At 39.4% G+C, this 26603-nt stretch overlaps 1 protein-coding gene across 2 annotated transcripts in view; it reads left to right on the top strand.

Moving 5' to 3' along the window:
* The window catches only part of ANKRD12 (ankyrin repeat domain 12), a 63880-nt gene continuing 37277 nt past the window's right edge, over positions 1-26603 (top strand). For both annotated transcript variants that reach the window (XR_002435032.1, XM_021386473.1), the window contains exons 1-2: positions 1-95; positions 19431-19567. Coding sequence is in view for 1 of the 2 variants with exons in the window: in XM_021386473.1 (XP_021242148.1) it covers positions 19481-19567 (87 nt within the window). In the remaining variant the exon portion in view is untranslated. The remainder of the gene's footprint in view (positions 96-19430; positions 19568-26603) is intronic.

The raw sequence follows: 26603 nt of genomic DNA, 5'->3' as shown, positions 1-26603 counted from the left end.
GGGCTGTTTTCAAACCCGACGGCCACAGCGGGGCCGGGGCTGAGCGGCTGCGCGCGGCGGGAGGCGGCGGCGGCGGAGCTGCGGGCCGGGAGGAGGTAAGGAGCGGCCGCGCCCCTCGCTCTCCTCACGGCGGGGCACCCTCAGGTGCTGCCCTGCTCGGCGCGGCGGGGCACGGCGGCTGTCAGCCTGTCAGCGCCGCAGGGAGCCATGGCCGCCGCTGTCACCCGCCGCCGGGCTGGCCGAGGGCCGGCGGGCGGCGTTTCCCGGGGGGAGGCAGGGAGAGAGAGAGGCGGCGGGGCGCTGCCCGCCCGGAGAGCGGCGCCGTGGTCCCGCCGTGCCGCCCGCTTCGGAGCCGGGGCTTCCGTTAACGCCGGCCGCGGCGGAACGCGGCGGAACGCGGCGCCCCGCGGGCGGCTGTCAGCGGAGCGCGGCCCCGGCGAGGTGGAGCCCGCGCGTGGTGCGGCACAGGTGGCACCGGGCAACAAAGGGAGGGCGAGAGCGGCGGGCACGGCGGCGGGCGGCTTGTGGCACTGCCGGGTTCGGCTTGTGGGCGTGCTTTTGTTCGGTTTTGAGGACTGGGCTGCTGGTAGGAAGCGAAAGAATTCCATTTTATTCCGTTTATTTTATTTCATTTTATTCCACTTTACTCCGTTTATTTTATTCCCTTTCGCTCCGTTTCTTGCCTTTTATTCCATTTATCTCCCCGTACAACCAGCTGGGTGTTTTGTGGAAGCAGCCCGGCAGCCCTTGCCGTATTCTGCACCTTTGTTTTGTGGGTGTGGAACGAGATGGGAATTTCATGCCTCTGAGTTCCAGGAGAGCCGATGGGATAAAGCGGCACTAATAAAGAGCAGTGAGTGAGTTGTGATGCTCGCAGGAACACAAAGCTATCAGACAGATGTGTGGCAGCCCAAGTGTCACGACATTCCAGGAAAATCTGTTTAATCCTGGAACGAGGGGAAAGGGTGAGGTCATCATGTCTGTAAGAAATCATTAATGTTCATTAAAATAATTCACCGTTGTCGCTGTGAGAAGATTTGAGGGGAGTCACTTCCCTGGTTCCGAAGGGGTTGGGTGGATTCCACCATGCAACTTGATGGCAGCTTGCTCGCATCTTGGCCCCTAGGGCAGGGATGTGGTGAGCTGCCCACGGGGGTGCAGCTGTGGCAGTACCCACTGCCACCTGTAGTTCAGTGGGTTGGGGTCCCTGGAGTAACAGGTCTTTAAAATGATGTGAGACATCATCTCACCTGTTGTTACTTCTTTGGGCTTGTGCAGATGTTGGAGGGCACTCGTTGCTCTTCATTCTTTAGGGAAAATTGCAGATTCTCAGCCAACCTTCATCTCATCCTATGTCCAGGATCTCATCTCATCCCAGGAACTGTCCAGGCAAAATTGCAGGGTTTGAGCTACGGCAGAATGCTGCACTGGGAAGGCAGCACTAAACCCAATCGCTGTCCTTTCTTTTTTCCCTAAATACATTGACTTTCCTGCGTACATCTTGTAAGCTTAAAAAGACAAGGAGTGCAGTTGTTTCTCTCAGCACCCAAAGTACCGTGGCAGAATTCTTGTGGTGGTGTCAGTGTTTTGCTGTATGGTGTGTGAGTCCCTTCTCCGCTTTGCTTCCTGCTAAGCCCTGAGCCTGGCTGCTGTGCCAGCGGGTGGTCAGAGAGCCATTTGTCCTTTCACTACGTTGACATCTGGATCTGAAAGACGGAAGGATTTCTGCATCTCCATTGGCATCTCTTTGTGTGTTCTTCACCCACTCAGACGATTATTCAAAATGATCTGTGAACTCTGAATACTACAGACAGCAAAACTTAGGACAGATGTTGTGTAAGAAAGCAGGCTGCATGCAACAAACGACATTCATGTAAGGTTTATTCCAAGCAGGCTTGTGCAATAGGTAGCTTCTTTGAGGAAAAGGACTTTTAATAAGCAGCCTGAATGAGTGCTTGTATGAAGCATCAGACTTTATTTGGCATTAGTTGGGAGTGCTACTTTGTTACCACTTACTTTAGGATTAGAAATACTGAAAATGAAATGCCCATCCTTATTAAACACCAAATATCAGTCGTAGGCTCAAGTAGCAGTTCATTTATGTCACCGGGGTCTGTTTAAATTGCTACAAAAATCAGAAACCTGCAGCTCTAACTTTGCTAGGTAGAGAAGTCCTGGGTACCCTCTCACTGAAGCACTGGCACCTAGGAATGGCTGAGCTAGAACTTCTTCAATACTGAGCATACAGATGCATGAAATTAAGTTCTATTTGTTGAGCTGATTTTCATGTTCAGACTACCTTAGTCTGGAAAAACTGCCTGAAAGATCAGTGTAGTTGGTCCTCTTTTACCATTGGAAAGAGCTATTGATCACCAAATATTTAATGATTAACCTGCTACCGCAATGTTAATATACACATCTGGAACAAGTTACTTTTGAATTTTTTTTTAATCTTACGAAGAAATGAGCTAGATGTGAATGTTTGTCATTTCTTTCTCTTGCATGTTCTTTTGCAGATGGAGCAGTACAAATGTTGATTGGTCATTTAGTCTCCAGACTCTTATGTTTTAGCTACATCATTAGATTCTACTGACTCCGGTGACAGATGGCATGAAATAAATATTAGCACAAACTCTATCTTGCATTTTGCATTATGACACTGAATAGTTTTATTAACAGAATAACAGAAGTCAGAGCCTGACTAACAGTCTTTTTTTCCTTACAAGTTAGTTACTGTTCCAGAACCTGGAGAAGTCCTGGAAAGTTCCTCAAGCAGCTTATTGAGCTCTGCTTGGTAGCTTAGCTATGCAACTGAGGACCTTTATTGTCACCTTCTATAAAACCTAAACATTAATTTAAAGAGAGACTTGGAGCCCTTGAGAGCTGGTATGACTTTGCCATGGCTTAATTTGGGTTATCTCCCTGAGTCTGACAAAGTGTCCTTTTATCTGCAGCTTGCACTTTTATCTTTTGCAAGCAGCAAATGAAGAAACTCCACATCTTCATGGAGCTATCTGAAGCAGCTGAGCATACAGTGTTGCAAGGGGATTGGTTTCACTCCATTTTCTGCCAAGAAAAGCCATAGTCAATACAGAGACACAATTATGATTTATATTAAAGGCAAAAGCTAAGAATACTGGAACCACCTTCTTCTTGCCCTGTCTTGCATCAGTGAGGCTGGAAAATAATCAAGATAGAAAGCACTTTTCCAGTGCATCCAAGCTTCAGAAAGTATTAAGAAACCAAGTAGTGTTTTGTTGTTCGGGGAGTGTTGTTCAGGGAGAAATCTTAGTAAGTTCCATCACTTGATGACAGCAGCAATGAGCTTGCTTGCATTAAGACACTTCTGGTAGTTTCCCATCTCCTCCTTTTACATACTACTTATGGGTATCTGGCTTTTCAAACTATTCAAACTCTGATTAGCCAGTTTGCAGAAATATCTTTCTCTTGCTTATGTTCACTTCAGGATCTTGTTCAATAAAGACTGCTAACTGAGAGAAATCAGCTTTCTATGGTGCGCTGTGCTGTTCAGCAATCTAATCTGGGTTCTTACTGCTACTTTGCAGATAAGGGAAAAAGGGAAAGTTCGTTCCCGGTATTTTCTTTTGAGAAGAGCAAACTCTGATGTGGTCTTGACAGCCGTATTACTTTTTAAAACTTAAAAAGAAAAAGAAAAAAGTATCTTGTATTGAAAGTAACTTGTTGTATGTCTTCCACTCCCTTCAACTTCCAGATGACATAGAAACATTAATGAGAGTTAAGCGCAGTACTCACTGTAGTTTTACAGCTCTGAATAGTCATACTATATGCAAACGAAGTTCTAGCTATTCTCCATTCCTCTCCATCTGTTCCACCCCTCTCTCTTTCATCAAAGAAAAATTATTTCCGTAAGGAAACTGTTATTTTGTTCTGTTACTTACATGATACATGGCGATGGCCATGAGATGGCAATAAAGGCTGTTGAAGGTTTTGCACACCTTCACAAACTAGCCAGGACACAAACCTCAGTTACACAGCTGGGGAGCTGTAAGTCTACTCAGAAGCTTGATTTTTGTTCTGCATCTGCTGTTTGAGATCTCACTAATAATCAGAAGCACATGAGCAAACCATTTACCACGCTGGATCCTGCAGAAGTTGAAGGACGATGAATGGCTTGGGGAGTTCATCTGCTTTTAGGCCATGAAGGGCTTCTGTGTGCTTTAGGTAGTGTTCCTTCTGGGATGCTGCAGGCCAGTTGTGGGTCTTCCTGTTTCTAGGGTAGCTAATTATCAGGGAAGCTAATGAAGGCTTAAATGGAAATTATGGAGGTTCTGGGAATATTGTGTAGAGTGGATCTGAAATCTCTCGGCTTACGGATCTTTGCTAAGTTTCTAAAGGAAATGTTGATCCCTGTAGAAGAAATTTAAGCTTGGTCATAGACTTGCTTTAGGCATTTCTTTGGCAGACATTATACTTATGGAATGGCCTTAGCTGACCAAGACTTCTTTTGTTGCATCTTTAGGGAATAAGCTGTAGATCAAAACTGAAGCTTACAACTCCACTTCTCCATTTAGCTTAAAGGGAGTATCATTATGTTCAGCATCTGTGCAGGTGCTTCCTTTGAGCCCAGAGCTCATCCTAAAAAAGAGTCGAGAGGAAGCACCTGTGAACATACACGTTTTTTAGACTTTGTAGATCAAAAGGCAGGACTCGTCATGGATTTTGCAATAAGTGTCTTCAGATCCTGACACTTGGGCAAGCAAGATTCTTTCTTTTCTCTCCCAGAATAGGTTTCCTCTTTAGAGGATCGAGAAACTCCTTTATTGTGGGAGACTGTCTAGAATAAAGAGAAATCCCATCAGGCACTCTAGAGCTTGTGTATGTCTACTTCTCAGAGTAAGGAGATGAAGGTTTTTCCACGTAGATGTTGATTTTGACAGCAAGTATGGGCCTTGGTAAAAATAGGATGCTTCCCAGTGTGTATTTTACACAGCTGTCTCAATGATATGATTTAATTTGACTCTGTCATCAGCACTCACAAGCTACACGGGTTCTCTGTTGGAATAAATGCTGTCCTGACTTCATGGCATAAGTTGCTGGAGAACGTAAAAGAATTCAACCTTTTAATATGCTGAGCGTATCAGCAGGAGGAGAGAACTGCCGGTGGACATGCTGCCTCTGAGTTAAAGAACAGCTGCGTTTCCAATTCACGGAACGGAATCGTAGCTTTGCTGAGATTGGAAGGCACTTCTGGAGGGCATCCAGTCCGTCCCCCTGCTCAGAGCACGGCCAGCAGAGCGGATTGCTCAGAGCTGTGTCCAGTTGAACCTGGAATTCAGCCTAACTGTGTGAATAAAATGCTGCTAAGTTTAGTTAGCCTGTTGGGATTCCTTGCTGAAAGCTTGATAAATTCTAAAACTGTCAAGTGGCTTTTATTCAAATAGAACTCTTCCTCCATCCCCACCCCCCGCCCAACTGTTGTAGGTAATGAAATTAGTCAGGAAAAATACATTTTTAGTCACCAGAGGATGCAGCCTCGTTGCATTACTTCTTGTTTTGTGGTAGTCTTGTCAAGCTGTGGTTCATTCTGCTAAGTTCTACTTCTCAACGGAGTCTTTTTTTTTTTAATATAAATGACTAAGTGCTTGCGTAAGTAAGACTACTTTGCACTTCATCTTGCTTATTAAATATGCAGTCTCCAATTTCTCCCTCCCTCCCTCTCCCCCAAGAAGACAAACACCTGTATTTATTCTCTGTGTTGTTTGTATTGGAACTTAACGGAGGAAAATCTCTTCCAGTGCCTGCAACTCAGACTAAGCTTCTGAGTGGAAAACTGAAAGTGAAACGACCTTATTTTCTACTGCAGAAGAAGATAAACAGTAAGGATCTAGAGCATAAATACTGATAAGAGTATTTCTTCTGAAATGATCATCCAAATATGGATAACACCTGAAAAGAAGCTTAGAGTGTTTTTGATCCTGCAGAATTCCTCTCAAAGAGAAAAACAAATATTTCTTCCAGCAGTTGTATTTGTGATTCTCATCATCATCTGCTTTCTTGCCAGCGCTTCCTGGCAGAACAATCAGCCGTATGTAAAACCAGTAATGCTTGTGTCTTCTGTGAACAGATGTGGGCTTGGTCTTGGTGCAGAGAAATGTGTATGAGAATAAGCAATGCTGACAAGCATCCTTCAGGTTCAGCCGGCTGCAGTTCCCTGCTGGCGCACAGAGAGAAATGCTGGGAATGCTGTAGGGATGGTGTCTGTGGCTCAGAAGGAATGATATCCCATGTCACTAGGTGGGAGCCACTCCAGCCCAACTGGAATGGGAGTCAGTATCGGTGACTTCTGTTAAGCAGGTTTATCGCTGGCTGGGGGAGAGGGAATGCTTTTCTCGGCCTGTTTCTGTTTTGTTGTTGATGCTGGTAGAGATATCCCTGTTCTTAAATGCATGCTTCTTACATCTTGTATTTTCTAGGTGAAGAGGTTCTCTTCACCCCTCTCCTAGGGGAGAGGTTCTCTTCCTACCTGTACCGCATAAAAAGAAACTTCTACACAAGTCTTTTGAGATCAGGGAGGATATTTTGCTTCTGAATCATTCCAAGCTGTTCTATGACGTAAAAGTCATCTGGTCTATGTTATGCAGGTTCCACGAACTTTCAGCTGTAGTATTTTAACCTCCTTCACTTAAAATAAGTTTTGCCCTATGATATTAACTCAAATGCTTTGAGTGCAGCACTTTTCTTGGATATTAAAAGTAAATTAAATTAAATAGGAGAAAAGATAGTGCCAATAGAAGCATCTGCCTCCTTTTTCTGTTTGTTTATTTTTAGAACGTGAGACAGTACTGAATTACTGATAATGATTCTGCCATTCTCAAACACTCTGATAGGCCATTTTTGTACAAAATACTCCGTTGTTTTATGCTTTTTCAATTTCTTTGCAAAAATTCTGTTACTTGAGATTATGATTTTGAATTTTCATTTGTAATGTACTTCTTCAGTCCACATGCTTTATTAATAAGCAAATGTATAGCACTACAAAGGCTTTTCTGAAGGAATGGGTAGTGCTGTAATCTAATGTTGGCAGGAATTCCCATTCTGAAAGTATGTCCTCAATAGAAATATCTGTAGAATTGAGGTATGAATCAGAGAGTACCTGTTGTACAGACGTTTCCCTGGCCCTACATATTTCTTTTAGTAAACAACTAAGTACAGTTGTTGAGCATGCAGTCCTTTGAAAATGCCACCTATTTGGGATACTTGGGCTTTAACATTTAGTATGCTATTGTGAGGTGCTAAAGTAGATGTGAACCAACTAGAGTCTAACATATTCATTTTCTTTATGTCTTCCATTTTCACTTATCTGCGTGGGAAGGTGTAAAAGGTCATTTATAGATAGCTGGGAACCTTTTCCTCTGTCATACTCTGTTTATAATTTTTGGCTTTTAGATGCTGAGCATAACACCTGTGAGGGTATTTTGACAACAAGTGTCAAATTTTCAGTGCTTTGGCAAGGTATAAATAGTAATTAATTCCGTGTGAGCTTGGACATCTGATATCAACAAATTGCTTTAAGTTTTTCATAACCTTGATGTGCAGAGTGACATTTGCAGTGGGAAGACCTCAGAATCTTTTTGACACTGGGGTTTTTTAAAGAGAGTAAAGGAAGGAAATGGGAGTGTGTTACAGAAGTGAAACCAGTGCTTCTTGTACTTATCTGGATGTCTTCTTTTTGTGTACTTCAGTGTCACTAACCCTTATGTTATGCTGTGTCAGAAATGCTGTCTGCCATTCACTAGAATAGCATTGATTGCTTGCCTTTCTGCAATGGTAGGATGCGTTTATGCTTTCTTTTTTTTGGTGAGACTCCACTTTATTTAATAAGTAGGGTGGGTCTCTGGGTTAAATTACAAATTGTCAAGTACTGCTGAAGAGGAATCCTTTTGGAGTAGAGATTGGAATAATTCTAATTTAGGAAGATGTTGCAGGGAGAGGATCCCTGAAAATTTATTTTTTTGTCATCTGGAAAAACAGGTACAGGTTTTTTAGGAGTATTTGTTAAGTGTTCTCCTCACCTGTGGATAACTGCTTTGAGACTCTTCTACCTTTTACCATTTACAGTAGCAGGGAAGAGCAGCTGCTTACAGAAGTTGGAACTAGTAACTATGTTCTAACCAAGTATAAAGTGCTTTGTGACAGGAAATACTCTGAAAAATCAAGTCTTTGGTATATGATGCATATAACTAGTTACTAAAACTCTTGACTTAAATTTTGCTGTGAACTGAAGTTGTTATCTGTAAAATGGAGGAAATAAAGTGTTCTGATCTTCCAGCAATATAATGAAAATAAGTTAATCCCCCCGAAGGCAGGGGGAGCCTGAAAATTCTTAGTTCCAGTTTTAATTTATGGCTAGTATGTCTGCGGTGCTGTCCAGGATAAGATTCCTTCTTGATAATGGGGCTTTTTTTATTTGGTTTAGCTTTGTGGATTTTTTTTCTTTTTTTTTTTTTTTGAAGTTCTTTCCTTCCCCCTAAGAAAGAAGTAGTCAAGGCAAGCTGAAATAGCAAGGAATACTCATAGTATGAGTGTCAAATAGGTTATTTTCCTCTGGAAGCAGGTGACACCTCTTTGTGTGTTTCTGGTCAGTGATTCCTCAGAACTTCATCAGTATGTCAGCAATTTTTGTATGGCAAAAGAAGCAAGTTTCTTCTGTTGCTGTGACAGTTTGCTGTGATTACCAGTAGTAAGAGTGACCACAGATGGTTGAAGTCCACTTTTTGCCTTGTTACTTAAAATACTTCCGTGGGGGCATTTGGGGCCGAGCTAGTGTCTCACTTTAGAGAGAATGTTTAGCAAATGAAAATATTGCTGAAGGCCAAAGACCAACTTGGAGTTGTAGGCTACTGTAACACTGTTTTGTTTCATCTTACCTAGTTTTTTTACTTCCAAAAGCAAATCAGCGTTGGTGCGTTGGTTTCATTCTGACAGGTAGATTGTGGAGTTTTAAGTAAAAGTGTAATGTGCCAAGACGTGATTTGCCAAGGTCTCTGTTACCAATTTTTTCTCTTTAGGTAATAGCCTTAGCCTGCTCTTTGTAAAGTATGAGGGGAGCAGCAAACATCTGACTGACCAGATAACTAAAGGACTTACCTGACCTCTCAATATCCCTTCCAACCCCAACTATTCCATAATTAAGCTTTTGTATTATTTGGTAAGCATGTATTTCATTAAGAAGAAAGAAATTTATTTATAAAAGTCAATCTATGGATACAGTCATGCACTTCAGTAGAGTGTATTTGTTAGGAAGAGGCCGACAAGTCTAAATGCTTTGAAAATAACTTGTTGGGTATTGTGAAATGTCTGCTGCTTGAAACTAAGCACAGGTAAACTCAGGGTCTTAAAATACAGAGTTGAAGACATTCTGGATAGGAATATATTCAAGTGCAACAAAACCTCAGCAAAGATCCTAGTTTCTTTTCTGAATAGGACAGAGTTGTATGTCCTCATTTTTTTGCTCTTCCTAGTAGAAATTCCTAGACTATTAGATACATTCTTTATTTTGGTAGGAAGTAGTAGTTAGTTCCAGCTGAAGTACTGGAAAATCTGTCTTGCTGCCTAAGTGTCAGCTGTTTTTTGGGGATTTCATCCTATCCTTGTGCAGTGTAGTCTGGCATGCTATGAGTAGGTACTTTAGAGTATATATAAAGCTGTTTTGAAGCTTGTGAGTAGTCACTGCCCGTTTCTATTTCACTGTGCAAGGGCACCTTTTTAAAATGAGGTTAAAATATTTTGTTTTTCTTAGGAGTTATACAACTCTTCCTGTAATGTATTTGAATCTCGAATAACTCTGCATTTCAAATTAAAGCGTAGAAGTGCACTCTGATAGGACAAAGTCCTTTGATCTGTTCCGTATATTAACTGGGGTCTGAGGAGTCCCCAGATACATGTCCAAATCTCCTCTCAGCATTTTGAAAAGGTGGGCTTGTGTTAGGCTCTTGTTTTTTTATTTCTTCTAGTGGCTCATCTAAAACAGAGAGAGAGAATTGCTGTGGAGAGGAGGGGGAAAGGCACTTTTTATGAGGTTGCGCAATAGTTGTAGCAAAGGAGTACAACTGATCTCAGTGTTGCATGTTCTAGCCACAGTCATTTCAAGTACTGTGCAAGTCTTAAAGGAAGATTCTTGTAATGAAGAATTCCCCATTTCTAGACCAAAGGCGTTTTGTCATTTTATCGTCAAATTCTGCAAAATCTGCCAAATTTGTGACTCATGTCCGTACTGGGTACTGCATTTGCACTTAATTCCGCAACAGACTGTTGCCTTAGGCACCGTTAGTTTGAGAGTATGTGTTAGATCGCAGTTCTTTCACTGTAACTCTGACACTGGAATCTGCATGGGCTGAACTGTTGTGATTACGTGTGAAAAGAGCTTGTGAATATTTTCAAAATGAGAATGTTCTTCCATCTTTTGTCTGTAAAAGATGTGTGCCATGACTTTTAGGCACTGTTCTTCCCATCAAATAGAACTGGTGTGCTACCTAAAGCCAGTAGCGTTCATCTGCTGGTTACTGCTAGAGAAGAGAGCTGCAAGTACAATGAGACACAAAGCAGTGAAAGTCTGGTAAATTGTTCTGTTCCTTGTGTTTGACGGTACTTTGGTGCACACCGTATACAGGAAGTATATCCAAAATACGCTTTCCTTCAAGCTTGTAAAGGACAGCATGCTTCTGGCCTGTAGCCATAGGCAGACTTGCCAGTGTGGATGTACATAAGTGTATGTTTAGTCCATTCTAGCTGCGTATGTCTAACGTATTACATGTTTTTTGAAAAAAATCTTAGGGTAGGGGTCTCATACCTAGTCAGCTTTGACTTCAGCGTCTTGGGAGTTTGGTTCAGTAAACCTTAGCAGGAGCGTGCACAGTACATTCAGCCTTGGCTGCTGAACGACTGAGAGGAAGTATTTGTGATCCATGTAACTTCGTTTTCACAGGACTTTGCACCAGAGACCTAGAATTATTTTTGCTCAAGTGAAGCCTGTAATAACCCTCTCATTGTTTCCATTGCAAATATCAAACTGCTGCAATGATTATAGGCTAGCTGCATTTACGTAGACCTCTGCAATGAAAACCTTGGTACAAAGGCTAGTACTTTTGTGGCTACAGTCACCATTCACTTTGAAATCACAGAACAGTATTTTGTATAATGTTCTAATGAGATTTTTAAGTAGGCTAGGCTTACTATTCAAAGGCCATTTTTTATAGCAGGCTTGTATCTGATCCTTTGAAGGAGAAAAGGGCTTGACCATCTTCTGAAGGAATCTTCTTATGCTTTACTGAAGCAAGCTGTATTACAGTGCATAATTCAGGGAGCCTGTCAGTTTCTTGACAGGTTTACATTGATTTACACCTGCTTTCTGCGGAACTTGTTAATTTTTCAGGTGATCAGAGAATATACAAATTGTGTGAATGTCACAGTATGCCTTTAAATGAAATTATAACTCTTATCTGGAAGATGTTCTTCCATATACCCTGCTTTGGGATCTGAGCTTTCTCTACTATGGCAAAGAGATAAAAAGTGTGAGATAAGAGTAGGAGGTGTAACTGTGCATGTGAAGAAAATGGATGGGGGAGTGGGATAAGAACAGACAGAAAAGGGCAGGTTGGGTGGAACCAGCAGAACGCTGTGTCTAGGTCTGTTATGCCCCTTTTGCGCTTTCTTAAAGCAGACCTGACTTTCATCATCTTGTTTTTTGTGTCATTTCTCACCAGCCATCTTCCTGGCTTTATTCCCAATGTCATTACTGTCTTCTGATAATGCCGCTCACACCTTCTTACAGCATCTGCCTCCTGCTAGCTGCAGTTACTGGTTGTGACTTGAAGTCCAGTTGTTATCTTGATGGAGCTTAGTGGGTTTGAAATGCTGAACCATGCACAAGTTCTCTCCTTAAACTCAGAGATGCAGAGCAACCCTAGTCCTGCTCTTCTGTTGTTGGCAAATACGCTACTTGCTCTGTACAACATCCTGTCCTCTGCTTTCATCTCGCCCTTCTCATGAGGCACGAGCAGCATCTAAGCCTTCGTTTCTCCAAGCATGTTTATCCAATGAGTTACTGGAAAACTGATGACAGTAGTTAAGTTTGTCATTCTCCATTAAAATTAAACGTGCATGCAATATTTATGCTTTTTTACAGATTCACAGGAATGCCAAGGTGTAGGTATTTCTGGTTTGTGATCTACATTATGGGGAAAATAATCTTCTGTGCTGATCATGGGGGTGTACTGTGCTCTCCTCCCTAGTGGTCCTTTCCTACCTGTCCTCTCAAGTTTGTATGTCTGCTGTTTCCTCATCACAGCTGCATTCTCTTGTTTTGATAGTCTGAAGCTTTGCTTGTTCACAGGCATACTGTGTGGGATGTGTCAGGTCAAAATACAGCTGTTCCTTTCATAGATGTGGTGCTTAACTTGCTGAGCCAGAAAAGCACAGTTCTGATCTGCTGGGCTTTGCTCTGCTCCTAGAGAATGTTGCATCTTTGCATATTCAGACCTGAATGCTCTCTTTCCCCACTGTCCCAACTTCTGGGTCTAGTTCCTCTTAGTGTGTCTCCAAATCCATTCCAAAATATCTCAAATATTTTTCTTGTTCCACCTTTTTTTTTTTCATACTGGACACCACAGATGACAAAGTAGATACTGATTATCTCAGTTAAGGCATACACTGAAGTCTGACTGGAATCTGTTTTGTTGTATAGCAAAGAGTTATGTTGGAGTAACTGCGTAGAAGTAATGACTTCTGGAAGAAGAAAACTGACAGTGCTGCTACTTGTCCCTTCACGATATTTCATGTATCGCTGGCACTGCTAGTTTGTTAACCTTTCCTTTGGAAAGAAAGCACTTCTCTAAATTATTTGCTTAGGGATGCTTTTACTATGGAATGAAATGCTTGAGCCATTTGCCCTTTCCTGATGGGGAGTGAGTGGGGAGGAGGAGAAGAAACCACAAGAAGCCAGAGGGCATTCAGCTTAGTTAAATTAATATGTTTTGCTAATATCTTTTTGCTTAAATTCTGCTCCTTACACTATGTGTGTGTATATATATATCTTTTTTTAATGCATAATTTTCTGTGGCTTTTGTTCCTTTGTGCCATATCCATTCCTTTTTGCCAAGTGCGCTAGCCTCCACTGCCTTTGCCGCTCCCACCAAAATACTGATAACGTTTGGTGTGGCTGGGCTGGGGCTACCAACATGCCTCTTAATTAGCCAGTATGTACCTACAAATTGGCCAGCTGACTTTCTCCGAGCAAAATACCAAATGCTGGCTTCTTCCTACTATGCCCTGGCTGTTCTTAGGCTTCTCTCTCTTGCACTCATCCACCAACTTGTTGTCTTCCTTTCCTTAACAGACTTTCAGTATCATTGAGATCTAGGTCAGGCCAGTCATTTCGAAATAAATTTGGAAGAGAGAAAGTCTTGAGGTGTGGGAAGGAGGTGGTGATGTCTCAGAGGATATGTATATCTGTGCCTTTGGGTGAATCAGGAATGGACTTTTAGAGTAACTAGATTCAGCGTTTCTCCTTGCTGTAGTTCAATTTGCTCTATGGAGTAGCTTCGGTGCTTGATTTCTCCTGGCTAAAGTTAAACTGAGAGATGCGTTCAGGAATGTGCTGAATGGACGCCAGCCTTTAAAGTGTGTTTAGTACATGGGATTGCACTAGGACTAGTCCAGAGCAAAACTGCTACATGTGGCAAATGTTGAATTTTTGCTGCTCTACAGATCTGCTCTTGATATGCAGCACTTCTCGGTAATGTAGTTGTAGCCTCAGCTGTCATTTTTGTATGTCTAATTTTAGCAAAACATTCTGAACTACTCCTGTCAAATATTTATAGCAGAGATTTTGTACAGTTGATTCACTGTTTCCCAGTCTGGAGTAAATCCTTACTGGAAGAGAGTTGTTTTTTTTTCCCCTTTGCAGATAAAAGAAGGGAGGTACAGAAGAACAAAGGTACTTTATGGTAGCATCCTTGTTTTTTAAATGCAAATACATTCTAGAGCTCAAGGATAGATGCAGGTCTTGGAAATCAACCCATCTGCTCTTAATGTCACTGATGTTCAATCTTGTGCCCCGCTGCTTTGCTATAATGGTAGTCAGCTAGCCTTCAAGATGACGGTACATCAGGGCTATCAAAGAAAACCTTCCCTAAACCTTGTGTAAATGTTGCTTTATGTGTTATGGAGAAGACATACTTTGAATAATTAAGCAAGTGATGCTTAATTTCTTACAGATTTATGTCTTGTTGTTGATTAACTGGGAGCTTGCAAGTCCCAACTGAAACACTCCACTGTGACTGGGGGGGAGAAAGAATAGTGGCTTAAACAGGTCATTTCATGTGGATTTTTTTGTTGTATGCAGCACGGTATGAAGTTCATATAGAAACTGTCCCTCAGGGAAAATGGCAACAGTTTATTATTATTGTTTACTGCTGGCCACCTTTTGCCATGAAATGTAGAAGTGCTGAATATCTTTGCAAACTTTTCTCTGCTGTCAGATTTAAGCAAAACCATCTACAAGCTTGAAAGCCATCGGTGAATCACCCATATAAATGCAACTTAATCACATGGGCCTCATTTTCTCAGGAAACTGAGCTGTGAGGGTAAGAAGCTCTACAAAGGGTTTGAACAAGAGCAGCAGCAGCTCTGTTGGAGTGCTGCACACGTTCTTTGTTTCTCACATGTGAAGGCATGCCCTTTCCTTAATGCTAGATGTAAGCTTATACAAAGCTAATATAGTAACTTGTAGGTATCAGGGATTTAATGTAACTTCGGTTTTCTTAGTTGGTTATCTGAATTTTTTTTTTAGCTTAAATAGTCCTAAATAATCTGTAGATGGTTTAAAATGCATATTTTCACTACTTAATGAGAAAATAGGAATCTCTCTACTTACTTTAGGTGGAAAATAATTGAGAGAAAAGTTTAACATAGTATTCCAAGTAATAGAATGTTGACGATGGATAACAAATGTGCAGGAGAGACATCTAGTCATAAAGACCAACCAGTCAGAGTATCTGATTTTGTTCTACATAGGAAAATTTATTTAGCAGGAAGCAGTTTTTATATTTTATTGAAGGCATGAGAAGGATCCATGTGTTAGAGGAAAAGCACAGTTGTGCCTCTCTATCAGACCAAGTGTTGGAACTGCTTGTTTTGACAGTGTTGCGACAAAGAATAATAATTTGAATGTAAAGAATGTAACTTTTAAATGTAAGGTTCTGATGATTTGAAACAGGCCATCAAGACTTCCTTGCTGAACCAGTAATTGCATTAAGAAACACCCCTGAAGGAAGCTCAAAGCAGACAGTTCTAGGTTTCCCTAGAAGAACCTGCTAATGTTCTACATTTTCACTTTGAATGCAAATATGACTCTGTTCAGAACATGAGTTAAAATGACACTGAACTGCAGGCAAACATGAATTAAGTAAAACTGTTAGGAAAAATCACTTCATTGCAGAATTTTGCCATAGTATCCAGTATGCAATTGCAGATCAAATAGTTTGCTTACATTTCTGGACTGTAGGGATATGAAAGAAACAACTCTGCCTTTTACAAATTATAGGTTTTTTTTCTGGAATATTTAGGCATTTGTTGTGAAGTATTTCACCCTCTGATTGTGAAGTAGGAACCTGGCATATAAAACACTGAATAGAAACATAGCCATAGTTACATTGTGATAGTTGGAATGGTTAATAATCTGCTTTAATAATCCAGTATGCAGTAGTAACTTTTTTGACCTTCCAAAGCAGTTCTCTCTTCAAACCATTATTAGTTTGGGCTCAGGAATTGAATGAATTCACTTTTGATATTATCATGTGGTAAACAAAGCAGAAACACCCTGTGCTTTCATTTTTCATTCACTTACACTTGTGTTAGTGATTATACAACTATAAAGTTGTATTTACAACCCCATTATTTGTGATAACTTCATTATTAAAAAATACCTTTGGTTCCCACCATCCTCTCCCCCCATGGAATACATATAAGTTGCATTAGTTTTGTCTAGTATTTTTTTTTAAAGAAGAAAAAAAAAAAGCAGAAAAAACCCCCATGTAGTAAGACTTGAAAGGACACATAGGGAGGCCATGCCTTTCATGAATGAGGAGCTCTTGTTCAGCTCATGTGGTTCAGCCCCTACTGCGAGGCAGACTAGTAAGAGGAATGGAGCCAAGCTTATGCTAATAAACGTTACTAAGCTCATGAAGTTGGGCTTCTCTCTGTCAGAAGCAGAAGGGTATGGGGAAGGGCATTTCAAGCCAGGAAAGGAGGATATGCAAAGCAGGAAGGGAGGTAGCTTCAGGGAGTCACGTAGTAGATACAAAGGAAAGAAAACGCAATGAAAGGAAGGCAGAATATGCAATGACAAATACTTGACAAATTTTATTTTCGTAGTGGTTACTGGAACAGTTTGATTTCGGAGGTTTTGCAACTGAAAGTTAGGATTTGAGAGGCTAACTGAACAAAAGCATATTTGTAGCATGTGTTTTCTTTATAAGCCCAATAAAACTGAAGTGTTTGCTGTTAATGGTAGTACTGTGGGTATGGGATAACCAGCAGTCACTGTCAGTGAAGATACTAACTCATGGCTTATATTAGGATTAAGAAATATTTTTTGTAAAATACAAGAAATTAATTTTATAGTACTCTCCACTGACTCGATAACCTTTTTTCTTCTTGCAACTGTTCAGAAAAACCAAAAACACAACGAAGAAAATGAAAGGCTAGTAAGTGTGCTTTCATTATTAATTATTTTAATAATTTTCTTTGTTAGTAGTGTTGCATACTGACACTACCCTAAATGAAGGGCTACAGTACTGTTTGTTGTGTCTTGGGTGGGAGTAGAATAGTAGGAATTTCACAATATATATATATTTTTATATTGACATAGTCACAGAATAGTAGAATGGTTTGGATTGGAAGGGACCTTTAAGTTCATCTAGTTCCAACCCCCTGCTATAGGCAGGGACACCTCCCCCTGGACCAGGTTGCTCAAAGCCCCATCCAGGCTGGCCTAGAATACTTCCAGGGAGGGGGCATCCACAACCTTGCTGGGCAACCTGTTCCAGTGTCTCACCGCCCTCACAGTAAAGAATTTCTTCCTAATATCTAGTCTAAATCTCTCCTCTTCCAGTTTAAAACCATTTCCCCTCGTCCTGTTGCTACCTGCCTTTATAGAAAGTCCCTCCCCAGCTTTCCTAATTGTGAGGACAAGATTCAGGTTATTGTAGGAGAGAGTTTCTAATTAAACTCTTCTTGTTTTTCATAAGCTTATGGTTAATATTAAAAGAAAATACTGAAGTGTGGAGGAAGGGAAGGAAAGGAGCATACTTTGTTTAGCATGGCATTTACAATTTTCTGACTTTTGGACTGGGCATTTTGAACTTTTCTTCCTCTCCTGTTATGAAGGAATAAGGAAGTAAGATGATACTTTGTAGTGTAGTTCATGTTCATCTTAACCAAGTATTATGCAAGATAATTTCACATAGGTTTAGGTCTTCTGGAGGGAGTAGAGGGGTAGAAATTTGTTTAAATCTGAAAGTTTTATGTGTCAGGTCTAGCACTAAAGAGAATATACCAGTTAGTTACCTGCATCGTGCCAAAATAGCAACCCTGGTCCTATAACAATGGCAAAGACTCTTCATGGTGTTCCCAAAAATCTTAGCTGTAAAGCAACAATAGAGACATCCCACTTGAAAGAACACCTAGCTGGCGTTAACAAAACAGTTACTACAAGACTCAGTAAGACTGTGATCCTCTAAATATTTGTAGCATGATACGTCAGCTCAAAGCTTAGGATGTTTCGTGGGTCTTTTTAAAATGAAGTCAAATGCAGTTTTAATTTTCGCATGACCTTTTCCTCTTGGCACTCTTACAAGTGCAAGTCAGACGAATGAGTTCAGCAAATGACTTTGTTGGGGTTTTTAGTCATGACACTGTTCTTGCTATAGGCCATATTTTTGTGTTAGAGCTCTTGGTTTTCACCCAGAGGTGGAATTGGCTTTTGAGTCTTAGCTAAGCCACAAATCTTACTGTATTTAGGATTTATGAGGAACAGTCCATAGTGGCTTAGCAACGGGCTTGACTCTTAACAAGCCTGAGCAGAGTGAAAGAATCAACAGCACACCCCCAGAGAGTTGAAAGGAGTGCTCATGAGCTTTTCCAAGTCAGATGAGAGCTCTTGATACACATTTCTTTAGGTTAAATTTCTAATGTTATTTGCCAGGTTTTCTTTAGTCTTTTACTCAAGCAGTGAGCTGAGTTTGCCCTGCTTATTCCCAGCCCATTGTAACTCCTGCCTTGGCAATTGCCCTAACCAGAGAACGTGAAATGTTAGATCTTCTCTATTCTTTGTTTGCGATTCAGAATTTATAGTGTTTGCAGTTTTTTTTACATCTAGACTCTCTTACCATAGTGCTTAATGGCTTGTGTAGTAAAAACTCTAGTGTGCTGACAGGATATTTTGGCCCTTCAGCTTATCATAACTTTTTTCTTTGTATTAAGAACTTCGTGTCTCTTAAAAAGATAACAAATGATACTAGAAAGCACTAGACTAGATATTGCTGGCAGTGTTGTAAGTGAAAAACAGTCTTCTGCTATGTTCCTAACATAAGTTTTTAGGACAACTTGACTTTCCTGTCAGGTTTTAAAAGTGCTTAGCTTGTCTTGAAGCGGGGAAGTATAACAGCAACTAACGTAGGAAATTCAGAATTCCATTAAGTGACACTTGGTGTGATGCCGAGTTGAAATACCACAGAGCTCTTAGTTTCATATACATGTATCTATAATGATGGATTATGTCATTAATGTGCTCGACAGTGGAAATTAAGGTTTCTACTTCCAGAAAACATTTTTTAATCATTTCTAACATTTTTAACATTCTTAAACGTTTAACATAATTTTCTTCTGATGTATCTCTTGTTCCATTAGATGGGGTAGCACATCACCAAGATGGACTACCTTTCTAAAATATTTTAGATAGACAATATTTCAGGTTCCTGGGCTAGAAAGATAAGCTGTTGTTGACAGTTCATCTAGAAATGATTTTATACATTCTGTTAGTCTTATTGCCTATAAAACAAAGTGACATATTGAACTGCGATGAGCGGTCAAACACTTGAAAGCTTTAAGTCTGTCGAAAATATAGGTTAGAAGGATGAGGCACTTCAGCAGATGACTTTGTGGTTTTCTGATGCCACCGTCTCCACCAGTGGCTATGTTCCTGGTTTTGATTTTCACTCTAGGGTGGGAGCTGTCAATGAGCAAGGTACTTGGAGTCAGATATGATCGTTAGTCTGTTTTTTTTGGAGTAGTATTAACTCTGCTTCCGTCTGCAGTAACATTTTTCCTGGTATGACATTGTAATTTACATAATATTGGTTTTAGTGGTTGTTTTTTTTTTTTTCTTCCAGACACACAATGAACCCACTGATACAAGATACAGCTAGTAAACAGCTATAAAATGCCCAAATCTGGATCTACAAAAACAGCTCAAATCGAAAATTCTGACAGCGATAGCACCATGGTGGAAAAACCAACTGCAAGAAAGGTAATAAAATTATATTCATGTCCATTTAAGTTTAGTGAAATAAAGAGCATGTGTTGTATCACAGCTTTTCCTGCTGTACTGAGAAATAAATACTTATCTATATTCTGATTTCTTGAGTGCAGAGAAAAAAAATCGAATGTAGCTTTTTACATGCCTTCATGCTTAAATTAGGGAACAGAATATATGCCTTTTGTTGCAGCTTCCAACTTAGTTCAAAAGGAAGCTGGATATGTTTGTTTTTTTGATGCAAGTTAATACATAGTTTCCATATCTTATGTCATATGAAGTCTTTATGCAGTCAGAAGAACAAGGATTCATGTCTAATTTAATTTTACAGTGTTTTACTCGGTAACAAACACGTGAAATGTTTTTGAAGGGTTGTGACAGTGCAGACCAAAGAGCAAACACAAGTTTCTTAGATTCCTTTGTAACATAGGAACTTGTTCCGTCTCCTGGAAGGACTTGATGGCCAAGTGCTGCAGAAGGGTTATGAGTAACACCTGTACGAGCGAGTTGATGTTTAAAAACTGTACAGTCCATTTTTGAGTGCTGGAAAATGAAAGGATATGTGAGGTCTAGTAACACTAGTGAAAGTAGTTTGTTCCTAAATGTGAAGTATCCTATCACTTTGTAACTTCTAGAAACAAGTTACGAATAACTCAGTTACTGCTATAGTTTAGCTGTAATGTGTAACAAAAGGTATAATTCACAATACAAAATATCATACTAAGTTGTAGATTGCCCAATGGAGACAAGCCATTTATCTCCCAACCGACGTTTAAAGCTACGTTTACAAAAGGAGATTGTGTTCATACTTACAATTATGTTGAAGTCGGTCTTTCCTGTAAGACCATTTGATGAATGCATATAAGATGGGGAGATGAAAAAATGAGAAGAGATTAGAAGGTCAGTATGTGCTTCAAAATGTTTGTCTTCCAAAAAGATTTATATAACGCATTAGACTTTTTAGTCTCTTCTCAATTTGTTTTATGGGTCCCAGTAAAGTGAAGCTAGACATTTCTGCTAGTTGTAATAAATTACTTAGACGAGGAAGAAGACGGCAGAGTAAAATGCAGAAAGGAAATTGGCTTACTAGTAAATGGGTGGAATAAAAATATTTATTTATTCCCTTCTTTTTCTTGTTTGGCATGTGGTCCAGTTAACTGAAATACTGGGAAATTCAACACTTGGAAAAAGAAGGGAATTTCTGGGGCCTAAAACCAGGAAGAATAGGAAGGCTGCTGTAGTGAAATCGAGTGATAGTCAGTACTGCCTTTTTATTTACTTTCCTGTAAGTCGCATTTTGTAAAGCTCTTAGTTTTTATTAGTTAAATAAGCAATCTAATAAAAATATTTTCTGGCGTAATATCTTGTCAATGAAGTATTTCTGAAAAAAAAAAACAGCAACCTTCTGACACCTCTGAAAATCTGGAAGGTATAAGTAACAACTGCAATTGCTAGAAAACCAACTCAACTTTTGTGAGTTTAAGTGGAAAAAAATCTGTAACAGGTTAAAATGAGTTTTCATCTTTTCACGTTCATCACAGCAAAAATAGAGGGTTTTCTAAATTTTCTAAATTTCTGTTATCTATATTTCTTTGCTAAATATATGGTTTGAAATGCTTGGAATGCATTTGCTTATAAAATGTATTAGAAATGGGTGTTCATATTCTTATAGTGTAAATTACTTTTTTCCTCTGTAAGTTCTGAATTTTACATACAAGCAGCACTACAGTCTGAGTTAAAATAGATCAATTGGTCAAAACAAGAGTTTACTTCTCAGGCCTCTTTTCCTCTTCTGTGCTCTACATCTGACTCTCCTCTCACCTCCTCTCCCTCTTGCGTGTTACTATAGTAGAAAAATGATGCCAGTGTCCTGAAGTGGCCACTGAATCTGCAGCCACTGCCAAAGGAGCTGCCTTAACAGTGACAGTTGCTCCCAGTTCCGTATTTGCAGATTGCCTTGAGACCTTCCTCTCCAGCAATCTCCTGCCTCTGATCCCCATAAACTGTTCCTTTTCTGCTACTAACAGTAGCAGTGCACATCTGCTGAATCATTTAACCTCCATATCCCATCAAAACGTAAAATGTAGGTAAGCTTCTGAAACACAAATACATTCTGGCAAAAGAGAACTATGCAAAAGTAAGAGTCCTTTTGAATGAAGTTGATAATTTTTCTGGGGATCAGAAAGATGAACATGGTGTCCTTTATTTACCAGCAGGTAGTAGAGGTGGAAATATGGCAAATTTTTATTTGTTTTAGAACGGAATAAAGTAACATTCCATTTTTAGTAGTCATGTAAACCACTTTCATTGTCACGTTGGTTCTGATGAAAGGTTTGTCCTTAGTAAAAAAAAGAAAGATGTACTGCAGTCTTAACAGCACACGAATTAGAAATATGCACAAATGTGCTGGGCTCAGATTCTACGTTCTTCAGTATTTGAGATTAATTTTCTAAGAAATGCTGCCTTCACTGGCTTGTTCAAGCCCAGGAGGAGATGGGAATCTGACCAAGAATATGCCTATGGAAACATAATGGTTAACTAATTACATTGATACCAAAAAGTAAACTGATCAACTGCTTGCATTTTTACATTCAGTCTTGCTTGTTATCCATCTTGGAACACTGTGTAATATGAGATGAGGAAAATGTAGGATTTGGCTTGGGGTTGTATGATATAATAATAATACATGATACTGAAAGTGTGAGATCTTAAATTATATACATTTGCATTGCAGTTAATCTTCCTGTGTTCACATTTTTAGTGTAATAAATGTGGCTTGGTTGATTTGTCTTTTTTTTTTTTGAGAAAAATTGAATGTATGGCTAAGATATTAAATAGTCGCTTAACAGTCACATGCACTGTTTAACACATGAACAGAGAATTCGCAGAAGTATTTAGCTGGCAGTAGAATAATCTGTGGATTTTCCCTTGCATTAGAAAAAAATAGACAAAATATTGCCAAGATGTGATCTTTTGGATTCAACCGTTTATATTATTTGAAATTCAACAGGATAACACTAAAATTTGTGTTTGAACTAGAGAAAATCATGAAGACAAATCTATATTATACAAAAACATAAAAGAGTGACCAAGGCCAAATTTATAATGATAATTTTAAGTGAAGCATCTTTAGAAAGTAGTGGGAATTTCTGTAAAACAGATTCTTCCTAATATGTAAATATTTGCAACCATTGCTTTAAAATCAATGTTTTAAGCATTAAGACTTCATAAAAATGTTACAGTTTAGTTAACCTAATGAAAGGAGGGGATGATGGTCCAGGTATGAAGAATAATAAAGCAAAAGTTTTGCTTTAGTGGAGTATTTTTATAATGAAGTGTCTTTATTAATCTGAACAATTTCTTGTCCACCTGGCTTTCTTGGTCATTCATTAGTCACACAGCACTATTTACGCTGCAGTGAGGGAGGCCACTATCTAGTATTAGTATTAAAAGACCCTGAGGTCTTCAACATTCAGATGATCACAGTGGTCCTTAATACAGAAGAAAAAAAAAAAAAACGTTCTAACTACCTTTCATGTAGCTTTGGCTTTTTTCTTTAAATTTTTATAGAATAGTTCAATCAGGCTACTTCTGCACTTTGGCATTTAAATATCTTTTTATTTGCTTCTGTGTCCAATTATACATGTTTGTTATTGATGCAGAAATATCTCTGAACTACTTGTGAAGCTTAATGTCAGTGACTGTAAAAGAACAGAGGATAGGTAGTTCAATTATAGATGTTCTCTTATATGCCCATAGATGCATTGTGGGCAAAGGAGTCCTACTGTGAAATGATTTTCGCACACAACAGTGCATCTCTGAAATGAACAGTAATATTAAATGACACCACTCCCTGAAAAACTATTACAGAATACCCTTAGTTGGACCCACAAAGATCATGGAATCCAATTCCTGCCCCCACACAGGACCACCCAAAATTCAAGTCTCAGAGTGTTTCCCAAATGCTCCTTGAGCTCTGTCAGGTTGAGGCCGTGACTGCTCCCCTGGGTAGCCTGTTCTGTGCCCGCTGCCCTTTGGTGCAGAACCTTTTCTTAACACACAACCTCCACCCAGCCTGAGCCTGACCCGTGAGCCAACTGCTCACCCATTGCATTATATTTTTGTCTAGCTGTATGCTGGCTATTTTTTTCCAGGAAGATACTGTGAGAAACAGTTTTGAAAGGTTTGTTGAAATCCAAAAAATTACATCAGCTACTTTCCCTTGGTCAGCTAGGTGTGTAACCTTGTCACAAAAGGAGATTAAACTCATTAAACAGGACTTTCCCCTTGCAAACCCAGGTTGGCTGTGACTAACCTCTTTAAGTAAAAACTGTAATGGTCAAAAGATATGATATAAATGTATTCCAATGGTTAGTATATGTAGACAAAGGAAAAATGCTTTTAGGATTTGTTTTTCCTGTCACAGCTGATAAAACATTTAGTTTTTATTGGCTGTGAAATTAGCTTAGCTCCTGAACAGAGGAATGTACTAAAGTTTCTGTTGTTACAAGACTTAATCTTTAATGCTTGTCTAGTGAAAGTTGATACTGTGCTTACTATGCTGTTCTAACAACCAGTACATCGCTATGTGAATTAGCTATATTTTCAGGTCTTTTCAGCACTTAAAAAAATAATTGAGTAACATTCATGTTAATACAATAGGTTTATATTAGGTATGCTTTAGGGTACACGCATTTCTGTTTTGGTTGCTTGTCTAGGGAGCTCAAAAGAAAAACCGGCTAGTATGTGTAGAGCAGGTGTACCGTTCAGTGTTTGCAAGAAATATTTTACAAAGATGAGAACATAAGGAAATTTTAATTTATCTGGATTTGTACTTTTGAACTTAAATGGCTGAAAATCTGAAAGTAAACGGTAGATCTGTGGTTCAAAGCAGAAAAACATCATTTTGTAAGAGGTGAATCTCATCTTAGTAGACTCCAACAATATTTGTTCCTGAAACCATTTTAATACATGCAGAACATGCTTCAGTATGTAATTATCTTTGATAGACAAAAAGAAATACTCTTTCTCCTGAGGCTTAGTACATCTGCTAGACTACAGATTACGTGGCACTGTGTTGTCTCCTTTTGCGTGTTGTCACTGATTGTAGATGTATCGGAAAGTAGAGCTGGAATGGGATATCAAGAGATTGTAGAGACTGCTGTTAGCCTTCTGAGACTGTTTCTGTTAAACAGATTACAAATGTCCTCTTTGTAGCACGCTAGTATGGTTTTGCTAACACCAAAAATTCTTCTTGTTGCTACACCTTCCAGTGAGGCATGCATTAAATGTTGAGATTTGCAGCTCTAGTTCATCCATTTGCCCCAGAGCAGAATAAGCTGTGCTCGATTCTTGACAAATCTTGGCCAGACCTTTTCTGTAAAGCTTTAACTGGTGGAAATTTCACAGTCTCCTTGGGCAGTTTGTTCTGATACTTAATTATGCTGACTGATATGGAGTTAGATGCTAAGTGGAAGGATAAATAACCTTTCCTTGTCTCTTGTTGCAGTCTAAAGCCATTAAATGTTCTTCAAGTGTAGTGAGAATGGAGAGTATACAATGCCTTTCTTTTTGGTGCAATAGTTCTATGGATCTCAACATTATTCTGTTTGTATTCCATATTTTATTTGGTTAGTAGTTTTCTGAACTTCCTTAGAAAATCTGAAAATGTTCTAAATTACAGATAGAAAAGATGTAAACTTTGTTGTAGTTTCATTTCCTCGTTCGTGTGAAACTAATTCATGGACTTGTTCTGGCTGAATTTTGAACCTTGCTTGAACTCTTGAAAAGAGGAGTCCATGCTGTTACAGGACCAGAAGTAGGTGAAGCAGTGAATGCTCACTTGTTAAGCTGAAGAGCGTGTTCTGACCCACAGCACTTGCTACTTCCTCTTGCCTTCCTTTACTGCAAGTTTAATCCAAGAAGCTGTAATGAGCTATTTTTAATGTGCAGTCTTGTCATTGTGTAGTAAATTACTTTTAACAGTTTGTGTAACCTTTTTTAATCCTATTCCTTTTGTTTTGTGCTTAGACTATTATTCAGCTTAGACCACTTTTCATATCTGCTTGTTATTTTATTATTCATTTGCTAATTCTCTTTTCTTCTCTCTCTTGCCCAGTTGTGTGGGTTGGAAAGTCAGTTACTGGTTATTACTGTCATTCTCAGAGGCCCTTTAGTCTGTTCAGTAGGCTTTATTTCTTGTATGTATTCACTGCCAAACTTCTGTTGGATGCTCACTTATTGCCTGGGCTTGCTTCTAGTTTTCTCTAATCAGAGAAGGAGCAGCATTTTGTTTTACGCAGATTGTCCAGTAGGGGTATGTTCCTTTTCCGCCTTTAGAAAATTAATCTACTAGTGTTTTTACTCAATCATCTGTTGACTAATATAGAGCTATAGAGTTGTTGTAGTTGGTACAACTAAATAATGTATTTCTGCAGTACATGGTGAAGAGAAAATGCTATGTCTCTGTTGTCTCTTGATTAGTATGCAAAAATGTTGGGCTTTGGAGAGGTTTCTCTCAGTCATCTCACTAACTTACTTTTTTCCCCCCATAGTTCAACCTCCTAGATTATCAAATTCTTGAGGTTGCTATTGTGCCCATCCCATTTTTCTCATAAAATATGTTTTATAGGTCCAAAATCCCAGAGTTCTGCATCTAAACATTCCAAATAACTTGTACCTATTTTTTTCTGAATTTGATACCTTGATACCTGAATTTGATGTATTTTTTCCATAGGTTTTCTACGTTCTTAGTAAATTTTGTTTCAGAAGTTGATATACTACCCTATTATCCTTGTTGAAATGGAGAGCTTTGTACAGGGATGAATTTTGGGGATGGGGTGGAAGCAGGGTAGGCTGTTAGAGGTTTTTGTTATTGTATTACAGTTCACAGTCTGAAATGAAGTGTGAGCTTTTAAGATGCTTTTAATGTGATTACTATGCTATAGTCAGAGAAGCAAACTGGGGTAGTCATTAAAGATTGTAAGACTTAGCAAACTCTCGTCCAATTTGTATTGTTCCTTTGCATTAA

The sequence above is a fragment of the Numida meleagris genome, chromosome 2 (genome assembly GCF_002078875.1).
Source record: "Numida meleagris isolate 19003 breed g44 Domestic line chromosome 2, NumMel1.0, whole genome shotgun sequence".
NCBI classification, from domain to species: Eukaryota; Metazoa; Chordata; class Aves; order Galliformes; family Numididae; genus Numida; species Numida meleagris.
This window is presented reverse-complemented; position numbering and strand designations above follow the sequence as displayed.